This window comes from Streptopelia decaocto (assembly GCF_964273445.1).
Source record: "Streptopelia decaocto genome assembly, chromosome: 6".
Taxonomy (NCBI): Eukaryota; Metazoa; Chordata; class Aves; order Columbiformes; family Columbidae; genus Streptopelia; species Streptopelia decaocto.
Window position 1 is genome coordinate 9,004,452 of NC_138660.1, and position 16,551 is coordinate 9,021,002.

At 42.7% G+C, this 16,551-nt stretch overlaps 1 protein-coding gene across 1 annotated transcript in view; it reads left to right on the plus strand.

Annotated features, from left to right (window-relative positions):
• MCF2L2 (MCF.2 cell line derived transforming sequence-like 2) overlaps nt 1-16,551 on the plus strand; it is a 163,949-nt gene that overhangs the window by 29,351 nt on the left and 118,047 nt on the right. Inside the window, exons 2-3 of the mRNA XM_082056760.1 lie at nt 5,070-5,153; nt 15,367-15,481. Coding sequence (XP_081912886.1) covers nt 5,070-5,153; nt 15,367-15,481 — 199 coding nt within the window. The remainder of the gene's footprint in view (nt 1-5,069; nt 5,154-15,366; nt 15,482-16,551) is intronic.

The window sequence follows — 16,551 nt, forward strand, 5'->3', positions numbered from 1 at the left end:
AACAAAACCGCCGAGCAGGTCTTTTCAATCTGTGACCTCTCTGGCCCTGTAATTTTATGTTAAAAGTGAACGTGAAATTTAGTCTATGAGATGAACTGAAAAATGCTGTGATCCAAAGTAATTTGAGTAATCTTCGCTGAAAGACTTGAAATCAGAAGAAATGTTTAACGTGCCTGCAGATCAAAGCTCTGGTAAAGCTGTATGTATTTCATTAGCCTGTGCAGTATGTTCTGGGAATACCGATTGCGACTTAATGTAATGAAAGGAGAAAACTTCAGAGCAGATTTACTGTGCAATAGAAGATCACATCGGTACCAGTTTGGTTTCTGCCCAGGTAGACACCAAGGTTCGCAGGTTTTCGAGCTCTACAGAGACACGTGTGCATTTCTAACCTTTCTCTCTTTCATGGACGTTGTTTGGGAAACCTTGCCAGGCAATTTCCTCCACACCGTGGCCTGGATGTGTCCCCTTCACAAGCGATGGGAGCATGTCAGCAGTGCAGCACTCAGGACAGTTACACTCTTGCTCCTAACCTTGCTTGTCCAGATTTCTACTACATTAGCGTACATAAAGTGGGGTTTGCTGTTACAGTAAAAACCAACCAAACAAAAACCTTTGAGGGATACCTCCAAACATGAACCAGATTTACTTAAATATTTTAGAAGAATCTTCTGTCTTTTGAAGTTAGTTAGCAAACTTTGCTAGGAAACCTACTTTTAATGAGAATAGAAGTTGCATTTAAACAAACACACTCTGTAGGTATTACAGTTGTGCTTGGTTAGCAAATGATCTCAGAGAAAAGACAACACCAGTCACCTACCTATGCTGCATTTTTGCTTTTGTGCTAAGCTATTTTAAGTGTGATTCTCTGTTGGAAGAGCTGGTCCTGACCTTGCCATTTCCCACCCCACACCTTACTAGCATTTGTAACCTTCAAGCTCCTTTGCATAGAACTAATCCAGATAAAAGCAACCCACCAAGCAAAAGATTGTTCCACTTTATTTACAATAACTTTGTTCCTGGCTTAGTTTTCAGTTGATTCAACATGGCTCAGCAAAAAAACAAAAAAAGGTGGTGGGAATGTGCAGAAGAATAAGAGAAAGGATGTGATTTCTTTTCTGTTTATAGCGAGATTTTTAGTTCTTCATTAAAGCAAACAATCTGTAGCACAGCCAGCTTGTAGCAGGAACTGATCTTGCTGTTTCTCTGTCTGGGCTGACAGAATAAACAACTCTTTTCAAAAAAGTAAACAAAGGGCACAAATGGTGAGGAAGAGAAATAAATGGAATTAAAAAAAAAAAAGTTATTTCTCTGTTGTAATAACTTTGACTTTTTTTTGACCTTCAGGAACAGAAATGTTTTGCTGAAGGGTTTGCATTGGATATTCTGCTGGGACAGAATATTTTCAAATCCTTTAGCTTGCTTTAAACCTCATCAGTGAAGACATGCAAATTTGTCTCCTTTTTGTGTTTAATTATTGAAATCTAACTTAGCTCTGCTAGACTTTCAGCTAAGTGTTGTTTTTCATGGCAAGCAGGCACTGGACTTGGGAGAACATTTGAACTGTAGGTACTTTGCAGCTGTTAAACTCTGGATTTGTGTGTTGACTCTTGGTACTTTTTAAGAAGAATAAGAACACGTAACATTAGGTGTCCTTTCACGCTCTTAAATGAAATCTCTGGCCTTATGCTTAACCTTATCCAACTGTTCCATCACATCAGCAATCTGATTTTTCCCCAAATCCACAATTTTGATTTAAATGTGGTGAGAGTCATTTTTAACTGAGCTTGCACAGAGTAGAACTAGGCCAACATACTCTTTGATTTTAGCAAAGATTTGATTTCACTCCCAGCTGTCTTCCTTCCCTACGAATTACACACTAGGCTGTCATTAAGAAGAGATGAAATTTGCTCTGGAAATTTGTAGCTCATTATTCCAAGATTAGTGACTTCAGGTGCGAGATTGAAGCAACCCTCTCCTGTTGGCGACATTAGTCCAGGCAGTTGTAGTGTTCAGTCATGAAAAACCAAAGCAAGCCCTGTTATGGCTGGTTGCCTTTGGTTGTCTTTTATGGAGCCGCAGGCACTGCTGTGTCAATCCGCTCGGCACAGTCCAATCTTTCACTCCAGCAGGTCGTCTTTCCAACGCTGTTGGAACCATTAGTTGCCATTAGTATGCAAACTAGTTTATCTCTGCTCATTGAAGATAGGAAGCAAGAAGATTGTATTAAATGTTGCTTTAATCATCTGCTGTTGGTGTGGCTCTGAAGGCAGCAGTCTGTGGGCTGCTGCAGGAATACATACAGCTGTGCTGAGAAATAAAATAGCCAAGTGTGTGGGGGGGGAAGCCCAAGCATGTTTCATTTTTGAGTGAGGAATTATGAAGTGTAACTGAATGGCTTTCCCCTTAACGATTAGATAGCACAGTTGCAGGCAGGCTCCCTAGAGATCTGGGAGGGAGGAGAAGCTGTGTTGGACAGATGGCTGTAGTAATTGCTTTCTCTCCCCATTGCTACAAAACCTTCAAGCGAAACTATAAGGTCTAATTCTTCTGCAGTGAAACTGGTCTCTGCTAGGTATTGAATTTATAGCAGTTTAAGAAGAGAGCCGAGAGTAGATGAACTGATTTGTTTCATTTCTTTTCCTCTAGTATCATATCCTTATTCACCTTTTAATTGTCCTGGCAAATTCAATTAGCTCAAGTAATTAAGAACTGTGTGATATGTGTAAAGATTCAACTTTGACCTATGTAGGGGATTGGCATTGTTTCACATAATGCTGTTCAAGCTTTTTTTATTTTATTTTTTATTTGAGAAGCTGTGCACAACTGCATCTTCAATTAAAAAAAAGTTAAGGCCACAAGAATAATCACAGAGAAACCGGGAAATGCCTGAGTCAAGGTTGCCAAGATAACCATGACCAGCCACTTGGCTGGTGTATGTTTTGATATGATCTTCAGCTGCATGGCCGTACAGACTTTGTCAGGGGACAGGACTGCTCTGAAGTGACCAGCGGTTTTCTAATCACTTCTGTAGATATTAGCGAGGTACAATGAAGCAAGACAGCTCTTTCCAAGCTCCTGCAGCTTATCTGCTTCCTAAAACCTTCCCATTGACTTTTGGGTCCGCGTGTGGTGAATTAAAGCACTCCTGTCACCGCTACGTTTTTCTGAAGTACTCTATGCACCTGCAGCCGTTGGGTCAGTATCAGCTGGTGTCAGCCTAAAGGAAGGTTTTCCTGGCCGTGGTGTCTGTCCCACAGGAAAATGGTGTGTGGCCTCTGCCCAGGAGGCTGAATGTCGATTCCTGCAGGCTTGTGGTTTGCAGTGCGCAGACCAGGAAGGCTGCAGAGCCTCCTGGGATAACATCAGCGGAAGGTATGAACGGATCAGTGCTCACTAATGCTAGGCAAAAACTCATGGCTTTAAAACAAACCCAGACTTGTGTCTTTCAGTTTCCTTTTAAGAAATTTTTCAAGCTTTTATTTTAGTTAACGGTTAAAAACTTTCCTCAGAAGCCCGAGGTAATCATGTTTCCAAGGACTGGGACTTCTATTGCAAACTCTGTGCTGCAATGGGGTTAAAAACTTATCAATATTGGAGAGTAACTACTTTTAAACACTGTCCAACTGTTTGGTTGTGTGGTGGGATTTTGTTTGTTTGGGTGTGTGTGTGTGTTTTGTGTTGTTTGTGTGTTTTTTTTGTTTGTTTGCCCCTTCAATTGCTTCAAATTACTGCCTTGTTAATGTGCACCAGCCAAAATCTTTGCAACTTCTCTCCTTACTGTGTGTCACCATCCATCTAGGAGAGGGCAATGACACAAGCTCTTTGGTTACTTTGTCTCAAGACATTAATGAAGTGTTTGAAAAGGAACATAAAAGTTTCCAAGTGACATGGTGTTATTTAAAACCTAGAATCCCTAGTTCTGCAAAGGATCAGAGTGGATGTCTGAAAGCAAGACAGAGATGGTATTTTGAGCAGCAGGCTGGGGTGCAGGAAGAAAGAAGCTAATTTCTAACCTCTCTGACCTCCCTGTTTCTGGACAGTTTGTTTAAAACCAGGTGCACCAAAGTATTTCAGTGCCTGCATTGTATTGACATCAGTGAAGATCTTGGTGCTTAAATAAGGCAACTTTGATCGGGGTCTATCTGGACCCAGCTTCCTTCCTCTGCCCGTGTTCTGGACAGTTAGAGGTGAGCTGTACAAAGCCAGGACTGGTTGCTGTTTTGTAGCTGTGCAGTGGCTAAAATCCTAATTACAATAGGGGCTTTTGTAACATAAACCTTAATCCTGCCAGTTGAGCTGGCAGATATTCTCCAGTAAATGTTGCTGGTCTGGACTGGGGTGAAGAATGGGGAGAATAATTGGGTGCACCTGTTACAGAAAGAGATCAAATTAGCTCAGTGTGAGATTATAGTTGCTGGTCACCATAAAAATTACGCACAAAAAATTGTTGTGATTTTTCCCCATCTGCTTGCCGAGCTATTTTTTAACTTTTCAGTGTTTACTTCGAAAGAACAGGCTTTGTTCTCACAAGAAGAAAGCCTCACAGCCCCTTATTTCCTCCTTTTACTATGTATTTGCTTGTAACGGAAAAAGCATCAGCAAAGGAAACTGTTCTGGATTAGCTGGTTACACAAAGTCCTCAAGCAGAGAGCAGGGAATTCAGGGTGGAACATGGCACTGTATCTGAAATAGACTTCACGGTTTCAAAGGCTGAAAAGCTGCTTTATGCGGGAGGCCAAATGCAGTGGCTTAATATGGAACATGAAGTAGTAAGGAGCAGGCTGTCAGCTTGAGCAAACCTGTGACACGCTCTGGCAAATCTACTGGAGCTGCTTTATGAAAAGCTCTCTCCGAAATCACAAGGCGATAAATAAAGTAAGTAGGCTGAAGATGAGACTGCAAGTATCATAAACTTCTCTGTGACAGTCGTATAACATCTGAGCCAATAGTCAAGCCAGGCTCTTTTCCTTTGAGTGTATTTTTTGTTTTGCTGGGTAAACAAAGGATAGAAAAATTGTCACAAGGGTTTTATTAACTCATTGAAGATTTCTCTTTTCACTTCACAGATGAAATCATGCAGCAGGAGATACGGCCGCTGGTTGCAGTGGATATAATAGAGCAGCTCCACAGGCAATTTGCTATCTTGTCAGGTAAGAAGTTACTGGTAATCACACTCTGGGATTCTCTTGGAAACGTGTTGGAATATGTCTTGCTGACTCTCACCCTTCAGCTCTGTACAGCAGTTGCAATAGTACTTTTATATTTCTAATGAAAAGTGCTGTTACAATCAGACGTTCAAAGTGTATGGAACTGATAAATGCCAACTTGCTGTGCTTGTTTTTCTTAAGGCAAGTTAATTTTCTGTTCTGTCTGCAGTAGGGTGGGGGGAGCAGATTTAGATGGTAAGAAATTAAACAAATCTTTCTGTACGTATCTTTGCACAGTGTCCAAGCGTCTTGTTTGTGGGAAAAATTTTGGCCTATTCATTTGGAACTATTCATGACCTTCCCCCTCTTCCTCATTTGGCTTTGTTTTAGAAGTGATTCATTTCTAAAGTGTACGGTTCTAATCTTTTAAAGATAAAGATTTGATTATTACATATTCCTTTGTTTGCCTGAAATTTGATATCACACAAAGTGACTCAGTTCCTGCCCTGCGTAAAAAGCTGATATTGAAATATTTGCTAAATTATTTAATACACTTATATCAGATACTATAGAAAAGAAGTCCTTATCTGGGTCTTAAAATGGCCTCTGCTATTGACTGTATGGCCTCTGGCAACTTCTTTTGGCTCTATTTCCTTCTGTTCCACAAATAAGGAAATTGAGAATTTGCTTTCCTTCTTCCCCATAGACACACAGTGAAGTACCATGAATTTGCACACAACACTGAGATGATCATAATAAGGTACTCTTGGACAGCCTGTCCCTCTTGGCTTGGTGAAAAGGAACATGGGGTACACCGTGCAGAGAGTACACAGACCCCGCTCTGCAGATGAGCAACTCAGCAGGCCCAACCCTTGCTGCATCTTCATATCTCTAAGTACAATACAAGCTGCCAAATGAAATCCAAATCTTAAGTTACTCAGTTCCTTATGGGGCTCTGAGTATTAAAACTTGATTTTAGAAGTTTCAAGGTAGCATCTTGTGGCAGTTTCATAAGTTCAATAACTTTTCTGCATTTGGCAGAGGGTACTGACTGAGCAGAGGTGGAACCAGCAGCCTTCTCACGTGCACCAAAGCATGTCAGGCTCACATCTTCCTAGAATTCCTAATAAACACAAACCTCTGTGCAGAACAGCATCAGGAGCTGTGTAAAATTGCTCAAACCTTTTGCATTCCACCGTTGTGCTCAGTGAAGGGTAACTAGGCAAGACTAGTGTAACATCCATCCTAAGGCCATTTTTGTGGGGTAACGTTGCAGTATTTGGTTTGGCTGTCCAGGCATTTACCTGCACACCGAGTGCTTACTATAGCTCTGCCTTGCTAAAGTGGAGAGGATAGTGAGTAGCCTGGTATTATTGTTATATGTTATTATTGTTATATCTAGCTGCCAGGGATCTCAATGCAAAGATGCCAAAACAAAGTTTCAGAAGCTTTAGGTAGTCAGGGAAAGCTGGGTACCCCTTTCCCTTTGTGCTAGCTGCTAAACAGAAAAAAAAGAAGATTGAATGGGAAATGACAGTCTCTTAATCTGGGGGCTGTTGTCAAGTTTGAAACCAGCCCTCACTTAAAGAACTGCTTCAGGAATGCTACTCACATCCCTTTTATTAGTGCTAAGCTGACTCCAGAATATTTTAAATACAAGGAGGGGAACAGGGAATCCAATCAGTGTTCAAATCCTTTTGGGTTTTGATGTTGACTTCAGTCAGATCACAACCGAGATGCTTGTCTGCTCTTTGTAAACAAGAAAACACTTTATCAGCTGGTCTCTCTAGAATGCTCTGCTTGCTTTTTCTGCTCACCAGGCATGCAGAGCTGCTGAAACCAATATTGTTGTCAAGGCCTTTGATTTAACTGATAGGCAAATGCCTGAAAACATATCAGTGTAAACAACATCACACATGTTGAGAATTCAGAGCCTCATGTGCAATGCCTATGCAGTAAAATGTGGAGGACTGCTTTTCTTAAACCCCATTATTTTGCAACATTTGAGACCATTAATAAAAGCTGTATGTGGCATGAAATGAACAACTGGTAGAAAATGGTTTACTAAACAGGAAGAAAAACCCATTTCCAGTTCCAGCTAGAACATTAAACATGGCCCAGAAGTGTCAAGGGTAAGTATAAAAAAAGCATTTTCATATTTCTTTATGAACTTGTAATTTCAGCAGTGCCTGTATTTTCACCTGCTATTTTAGTAAATTCAACTCTTCACATTGGATCTAATTGTTTTATTCTTGGAAGTGATGAGAAATATGTTTAAATAAGATTATTTAAACCTAAGGTGCTTCAAGGCTTTGGAAATAACTCTTCATAGAAGGCAGGGCTGAGGGTCTTGTTTGTTAGGGATTGCCAAGTAACTGGTTCATCAGCAGAAGAGTACTAATAAAAAACTACCAAAAGTGAGTGAAAAGCTGTCTTTCATCTACATAAATAGCAAACTCAAAAATACTTCTCAAAAATGCATTTCTCTAAATAACTGTAACTTTCTTTTTCCTCTAGCAAAAGATTGGGTTTTTTTTCATGCAATGAAAACACATTTGGGCGCTCTCCTGCCTCGTTTCACTTATTAAAGTAATTCACACATAAATGACCTCATTTGATTTTGATTTCCCCACCCCTTGCCCAAGTGTCTCTGCAGATTTTCCGTAAAGCACTCTGCTTTCCATTAGGCACAAGCAACTAGAAATATTTTGGTGCTTCAGTGCCTGCCTACATGGAGATTTTCAATCTCCTGATACTTCACCTAGTTCCTGGTTTCCAGTGCTGATACATTCCAGCTCAGCAGCCACTGTCTGAAACAAACAAAAAAACCCTCTGCCCTTTGGCCTCATCACCATGGGCAGTAAAAGACACTCACAACTTACTTGTAGAGTGTTTTGGGCATGAATGATTTTCTGAATAACTTCATAAAAATGGTATATGCTGATTTATTCCAGTTGGGGTTATTTCTTTCACTCTGTAGGCTGCAGCTTCCTGAGGGCGGGCAGGCGGCTCTTCTGCATGCAGACACAGAGCTTGGGGTGTTACCACAGTCTGGTTTGTGCTGCTCCACAGCCTCTGGCTTTGTCGAGCTCTCCTGTTCAGTCCTGTGGACCCCAGATCAATTTGTTTAGTGATAATAAAAGTAACTGGTTGACTGTTGCAGAGTTTGTTATTAATTAATATTTATTTGGTTAATATCAGCTTTTTAGTAATAGCTTTTGGCTGCGTTCCATGTAGTGAAATCATAATATTCTGTTGCAGTAAAGAAGAAACTAGAGAAGAATGATTGAAGTCAAAGGCTCTTTGTTTTCTCTGGACATAACTCATTAGATACACTGTACTATTGCTGTGTACAAGCTTCTGAGAAGACACTCTGACTGTCTTGCAGTCTCTGAGCAGATAAGAATTACATAACAAGCCTAATGAGTTTGGTGTTTGATTGTTATAATGAATGTATTAGATACTGAGAGCCTCCTATTTGTCCTGGCCCTGTAGCTACCAGAGTAGGCAAGACTGTACTGTCCATGCCAAGAACAGGGGAACTCTCCAAAGCCTTTCCTGGTCTGCTGTGGTCACAGAAAAGGCTGCAGTGTAATGTGACAAGATCCTTAGTCACGTAGTTCTAGTTTGGTCATCTCTTTTTCCATGCACTGATCTAGCCCTGCTTAGCTTGTGAGATCTGGTGCAAGTGCTGGTTCTTGTGGTAAAATTCTAGTTTTGAAACCACTACTGCTTCTTTCCTTTCCTGGAAAACTGAACTCCCAATTACAGGACTACAGCTGTGACAACACAGGAGTGCACAGCCATATGTTTGTGTGTTTCTTGTAGCTGTTAAGGGAACTAGATCACAAGGCTGGGTCATACTGAGAACATGGCTCTTCTAGTGCACACCAGTTTTTACTGAAGAATGGAGAACCACTGCTAAAAATGTTCCTACCCTCCTGACAGACTAATAACCTGCTGTACCAATCTGCTCTTGGAACTGCCATGACCCCCTCCCTTTTTATCTGCGGCTTCACAACCTGTTCTTATCTGTAATTACTGTGTCAAAAAGCCCAATCTGCCATTTGCAGCAATAATGAATCCTGTGACTAAACCACAAATTTATTAGATGAACTGTCACAAAGTGTGTTAGTGGAGATTCATTTTCTTTGTGTTCTGCTATTGTTAAGTCAATGGACTTCAATGGATGGCAGACTATCTGAAAATGGTAACTGACTCTGAAGCCAGTTCATTTAATTTCCAAAGCCCAGAGGGTATTTGGCCATCTGCTTCCTGTTTGAACTGAGCCTTTTGGAAAACCTGGTCTGACCTTGACGAAAGGACAGTTAGGAGTTTGTGTAAAAATCTAGACCCAGGAAGCATGATTTCACTTCAATGAGAAATTCAGCATTCACAACCCTTAATCAACATGAAAAAAACACCAAAACAAGAGAGCATGGAAAAAGCAAAACCTGTCCAAGACAGTGAAACTTCAGCCAAGATACCACTGAACACTTCAACTGTCTGACCCAGGAGATGAATTGTAGTCAGGTCTGCTATAACCAAGGGCAGATCCAAGCAGTTAGCCTGCATGTGCCAGCAAAATTTGAAAGAAAACTTCCAATACTAGCTGAGGAGTTGGTGTCTGTGACAGGCTGGGGAAGTGTACACTGTAAACTTGCAGACAAACTTCTGGAACTTCTCCTGCCCATAGTCTGTTTGTGGTTTTGGTGTGGGTTGTGGTGGTTTTGATTTGTTTTTGTTTTTCCTTCCCGAAAGGGATTCAGCATATCTGGTAAGTTCTGCTTAAATGTTACTTTATGAATCTAGCTATTGGTGTTACAAGAAGAGCTGCTGGCTACGGAAAAGGACTTAAAAGTAGCCCCCAAGCGTCTAAACCATGGATATTTCTGGTCCCTATAGGGGAGGCATAGGAATGCTAGAAATGGGGAGTGGGAGATTTCCCAGGATCCCCATCGTGTCCAGGAACCTGAGCAGCAGTTGCGATTGCTCGCTGCTTTTACATCAGTCATGCCCACATGCAACTCCAGCTGTGCGAGCCGTCAGAATTCAGCACTCACACCTCATCTGTCAATCTCACTCTTTCTATTGCAAAGCAAAATTAAATTTTCTTTGCTGCCATAACCCATTCCCCCCCATGCATATTCCTCCCTCAAATATTTTGGCTGCTTTGTTGCCACAGCTGAATTCTGGCCCCACCTTCACTGCAACACCTTGCCAGGCTGCACTGGCAGTGGGAAAGTCTAATAGGAGCAACTGTGAATGCTGCTTTGCAGCGTGCGACTTCGGGAATTGGCACACGTAAGAATGAGCGATGGTCCCGTTACCATGCCTTCTACTACCCTGATGCAGTTTGTGTGCCATCTCTCCTACTTTTCTTTCCTTTTCATGTTCGCTCTGTACTTCTGTCACTCAGGTTCTTTCTCTGTCCATTTGCCAGTGGGCCACAAGAGGAGAAGTTCAGCAAGAAGTTGGGGTGGAGAATAAGGAAAGTGCCCAGAAAGAGGAGGAAGGTGATGGTGTCATTCTTAGTAGCAAACCAGGCAGAAGGTCAAACTGACTGTAATCTTTTCCTCTCATGTCTTGCCTTTTTCCAGGCAGTCCAGCCTTCTGCTCCTCTAGCTCCTGCTGATGCTGTCTGTCTCATTTGTGCTTCAGGTTGCTGAGTTTGACACACATCTGTGTGTGACCCTGAACGCAAATGATTTAACTGCTTGCTGATAATTTACCCCGATCATAAAGATCTTTAATCAGACTGCCCTTTCCCAAGCAGCAGTGGGTCCGTATCTCTTACGGAACAAGTTTGGGTTGAGTGCAAGGCAGGTTGCTATCTGCACAGGCAGAGAGAAGGAGATGGACCTCTTGAAGGAAGTTGATGAAGCTGAATCAGGGGGGCAGTATGTGTTACCTTTGTGGGTGGTACCTGGGAGGGGAGCTCAGGTCTGCATCAGGAGATGGTAGGCAATATCTGGTTGAGTTTCCTCTGCAGGCAAAACTCTGGGTTTGCTTCTTTGGGGAGCCTGGGGTCTGACTGAGGAGCAGTGACCCACAAGAGATGGCCAGAAATGGTCTGGCTCCCGAAAGGCAGGGTCAGGATTGAGGCTTGTGCCAGTTCAGTTGGAGGATAGCCCTGAGCCTCCTCTTCTGCCAGCCCAACCTCCAGCTCCTGTGGCCGCTGCCACCAGCTGCTCTTTCTCTGGCCTGGCACCAGCATTTGCAGCTCCCAGGTGGTGTTGGAGGTGGCTGCATTGCTTGAGTGCTGCAGAGTGGCATCTAATGGCGCCTGGAGGAGCTGCAAGCCAGCGAGACAGAGGCCTGTGCATTGCAGGAAGACGGCTGCCAGGCGTGGCCATACTCCTGGTACCTATTTTTCAGTGCGTCTTTGTTTCTCCTCCTGACTGCACTGAATTCAAGTTATTGCTCACTTCTCCCATGGGGCTCTTTAGCTCAGCTCGTGCCGCTCTGGCTCTTTGTCAAGCTCCTTTGCTGCTGGCAGTGCTTAGGTCTCCTTATCTTCCTGCACAGACACCGCAGAATGGAGCAGACGTGCCTCAGCCAGCCATAATGTAACCTTGTGGCTTTGTGCTGTGTTCATTCAGCGCTTCTTTTCTGTCTTCCTCCTCCTGCCCTCACTTTCTACTTAAAATCTTTTTTCTTTTTTATTTTTCTTTAGGACTGTTTTTTTCTTTTGACATTCAGTGGAGCTGCTGGAGCTTGTTCTGTGCCCGTCTGCCTTATGATGGATTGTAACATGTTCTTTCAGCACTTGGACTCTTTTTTCAAGGGTTGCCCAGGAATGCGAGAGTTACACACAGTCCCAGCAAGAGCAAGGATCATATACAGAGTCCTTGGGGCCAAATTCCACACACTTAGTCCTTAAGGCTGTGGATCTGACTGGAGACTGTCCTTGTTGGTTTTTAGTTTGTGTTCTCTGCTCTTCCAAGTTAAAGTTCTTCAAGGACTTGAAGAAATCTAGTGGCAGCTCCCTAGAAAGCAAGGTTGATGGATCAGAAAAAAAGGGGCTGCAGCTTGTCAATTTATATTCTGCAGGAATTTGCATACTGCAGCAAATCTTGGTTTAGTGTCAGGAAAAAAAATGGCATTAACATTTAGTTGTACGGAACTGCTCTCTCATCCAGAGGAGAGAGATTTCCAGGCACCCTTGGTATATGAGGAGCTTCCCTTATATCCCTTGATGTCCACTCTTGCTGCCTTGCTAGGTAGATAGCTAAATGGACATGGATTGTTCTCCCTTGTAACCCAACTACTGCTGAAGGTTCACATATGGGAAGGAACAACCCATCCTAACGTATTTGTGTTATTACTTGTCACCCAACGCTTCAGACATTCCTGCTGTCTCCCTGTCATAGTATTTAACAATTTCTGATCACAAAACTCCCTCAAACTTCACCCTAATTTCATGTGTTAGGAACTGAGGGTTTCCTTGTTTCTTTCCTTGTCAGTAATATAGCTGTATTCAAGAACCTTCTGAGCATTCTTCTATTGTGGTTGCATCAAAGTGCTACCTTTACCTTGGAGAATGAGATGAAGCCCAGAAGCTGTTAAGGATGTGTGGCATAGTCAGAGGCAAGGAGCTCTGGGCTCTTGGTTGAATGCTTAGTCTTAGGCTGCTCCTAAGTGGCCTTCTAGATTTGTCACCAGCAGAGAGGAGAATATATTGTGACAAAAGTACACACCCATATGCATACAGTGTGTCATCAGCCTGCCTCATCTAGCTGGGGAAAAGAGGCCAGAGGAAGAAGAGCACATGTACAAATGTGGATGCCAGACAAAATAAGAAGGACACAAAGAGACCCTGCTTAGCAGGAGCATTAGAAGTGCCACGTTAAACTTGTAGTTTAGAGAAATCTTGAATACAACTGCAAGTAAACTATCAGCTGTTGAAGGAGGATAGCCAGAGGAATTGTATCTTATTCTCTAGGGGAAAAATTTGCTGCTTTAAACAAAAGTATTCCAGGTTACTACATCTTCGCCATTTAGAATATCTTCACGTATCTGAAATATGTGAATGGGAAAGTGTGGTGCCCCGGACCCATGTGAATGCACACAAGATGCCATCTATTGAAATACCTTGGCTTGCATTGAACTCTGCAAGATGGAGCAGACAAGCTTCCAATTTCATTTTCCTGGCTGCTACTGTTTGTGTCCAGAAGATGTCACTAAGAATCTGTAACAAACCACTGTAACAGGGTAGCTGCTGGTTGGCATTCCTGGTTTCTGGAGTGCAGCAACCAGCCTGGGGAAAGCCTGACTAAATTTGCATGACAGCATATTCTGTGTCACTGCTGACTGCAGTTAGTGCAGCTGGAGCACCCCGAGATCAAGCTGCCGTGCATCAGCATTTGGCCTTATCCCAAGGTCAATGTGGAGGCCACGGCTCTGCTTGGCATTTGAAATCCGATGCAGTGCAGCGCGAATGACAGGATTCCTCCTTTGCATTTTGGCTGAAAGCCTTTTGAATCTCTGCAGGCCTGTTTTCTGTGCAGCAGAGTAAGTTTAGTGGATGATCTAACACAAGTGAATCATTGTAGATGTACTTAAAACAATAATCAACCTTCAGAAAGGAAAATAGAGGCTAAAGGTAGTGTCCTGACAAACTCACCATGTCACCAGATGTCGAGAAAGAAAAGGCTTTCCTTGTTAAAAATGCCGGTTTACAAGAACTCTCACTTTTACTTTATGCAAACATGTTCCTCAGCATTCCAGCTCGCCATGTCTGGACAGCACAGAGAGGACCTTAAATAATCTATCTGAGGAGGGCTGGCCAGAGGCAGGATCAGGACCAGAAAGGCACAGACCGCTCTATGCTGAAACAGCTAGGAATTATCAGAGCATTTCTTCGCAATGATCACCAAAACAGGAGCAGGTTTATGGCACCAGCTGTGGTTATCAGCAGGGAAAGGCAATAGTCTATGGGAACAGCCTTGAAACTGAGTTCATGGGGTTGGTTTGTTTGTTTGTTTTCCCCTGTGTCTCTGTTTTCTCCCATATTCCTAATGCCATAATGGGATAATTTATTGGATATTTTCCTTCAGGAAGGTAACTTTCTCTCTCTCACTCATAGCTTCCCTTTCACTAAGGGGAAACCCAGAGGCTATTCCTTGGACAAGAATCTTCTGCAGGTGATAAAGACAAGGAAAACCATGTGTGCTGCAGGACTAGGCTCAGTATTGGGTTTGTAGAGAACTTCTCAGCCCTGTGCAAAAAATAGGCTTATATAGAGAGAGGAGGAAGACTGGGGAAAAGCATGTTCTTAATGCCCTAAGCAGCACTAAGCAATAAGGTACCTGTAACAGAAGTTTTGATTCATCGTATTTCTTTGTCTAATACCATGTCATTAGTCTACTCTTGGCTCTGAGTGCAAGTTTGTAAGAAAAATCCTGTTAACTTCTGTGTGGTTTGAGTGATGCCCAGATTTATTAACAGAACCAAGTTAAGATTGGTCCTGCAAGTAAACAGGCTTTGTGCTGTGTACTGCAGCATCTCCTAGAGCTGAGCATTGTGTCGGAAGAACTGTAAAGCCTGCTGGGTTATAAGGGACTTGGCTTCATGCTCTACCAGAGTTTGAATACTGCTGTTTGGCTCAGGGAGTCCCTCAGATAGGAAGTCCTCTGGACATTGCTGCTTATGATCTTCCTGTCCTTTTTAATGGAGGTTTAATGCACGGAAACACTAAAAGAGATAAACTCATTGATTAAATACTCCACGCACTTTGAGCAGTTTTTTTTGTTAAGGTAAGACCTAAGACTGGATTGGTGCTAGGCCTGTCTCCTGGGTTATATCTGTCTATTCAAAGCTTGTATACTCTATTACTTCATTGCCTTTAATGTCCAGAAGGAATCAGAGTGCGCTGTATCTATACATAGGGAAATGTAATATCATCACAATGAAATTACTTGAAAGTGGAAAACCACAAAAAAAAACACAAACAAAAACAAAACAAAAAGTGCTTAATCAGAATTATGCAGAGGATTCGTGAAAAAGCTGAGAATGATCAACAGAATCTCAGCTGGAGTAAACTGAGGTAATGAAACTCCAGTGAGTTATAATATCATATGGGAAGCTGATCACATGTGTTCTGGATCTGGGTGCTTTTCAGGGAGGAATTTGCCAGTGTTTCCCATTTGAGTACTTACCAGTCTGTCCAAAGGCATAAACTCACCATCTAATCTTTACAACCTCTCTTCTGCAGGAGGAAGAGGGAAGGATGGGGCACCCATTATAACATTTCCAGAATTTGCAGGATTCAGCGACATACCTGATGAAGATTTTCTGAACGTGGTCACATATCTAACCAGCATTCCCAGGTGAGACAAAGCACAACTGTTGATTTCCTAGAGAGCTTTTCTTCCTCAGTGGCTCACTGCTTTTAGTGGTGCTACCAGCATATACCAGTGACTCTGCATCCATCCAGTCAGTATGAAACTTTTCTATGTGCAGGAGACCCTAGGAACCACTTGCATCATCTTCATGGGGAAGAAAGCTCCACACAAGACAAGGTTTTCTGTTCAGGGCTTGAACGGGGTGGAAAGGGGTATAGATCTGAACAGCAGCAGTAAAGAGCAGATCAAAAGGGAGGGAATAGGGGCTGTTCGTGAAAACTCTCAGGGGTACTGGATGTAGCAAAGGAAGAGTTGCATCTGGAAGGAGCCAAATTTACCTAGGTCCTGTTACTGCTTATTCTTCAAGTGCATCTTTCTGAGCAAGCTTTCTCTTTTCTGAGACAGCAAGCTACGTGCTTTGTTGACAGGACTCTGGCAAGCACCACATACTTTCTGATGCTTCATTTATTGGGAGGCTGCTCTGCAGCTAGGATGTTATCCTTGCTGTTGCCTGCAGCTCTGCAAGGACAGTGAAACAAACTCACGCCACTGCTCTGAGGAAATGCGCTAAGGCATGACTGCTGAATTACTTTTTGTTTATCCAAAACGAGAGCTTAATATTTTTCAGTCCCCTGATCCTGTCTCCGGACCATGGCTGTTTGTGCTAGCTAGAAGCACAGCAGGGATTTATTATTTCCTGTGGTCTTGTGTGCTTAGGGGATGATGAGGGGAAAACGTGCTTCCTTCAAGTTTGAGTAAGCAGTTTTCCAGCTCCACCTACATGTATTCCCTATACGGAGTTGCCAAAGCAAGCTGACAGAAACCACACACCGTGAACTTAACAGCTTCATTGTTTCACTCTGCTCTGTAGGGCTTTTGTTCTGCCAGGAGAAGCTCTGTCTCATGTATTTTTTTCACTAGCTTCAGGACTGGGAGGATGACCAGCTTCAGGGTTAATAAAACAACAATAGTAGCTGAGAAAAACACAAAACTAGTTCTCCAGTTCTTTGTGTTTGGTATGCTGGAGGGTGATTCCCAGTAACATCACGTGTTGG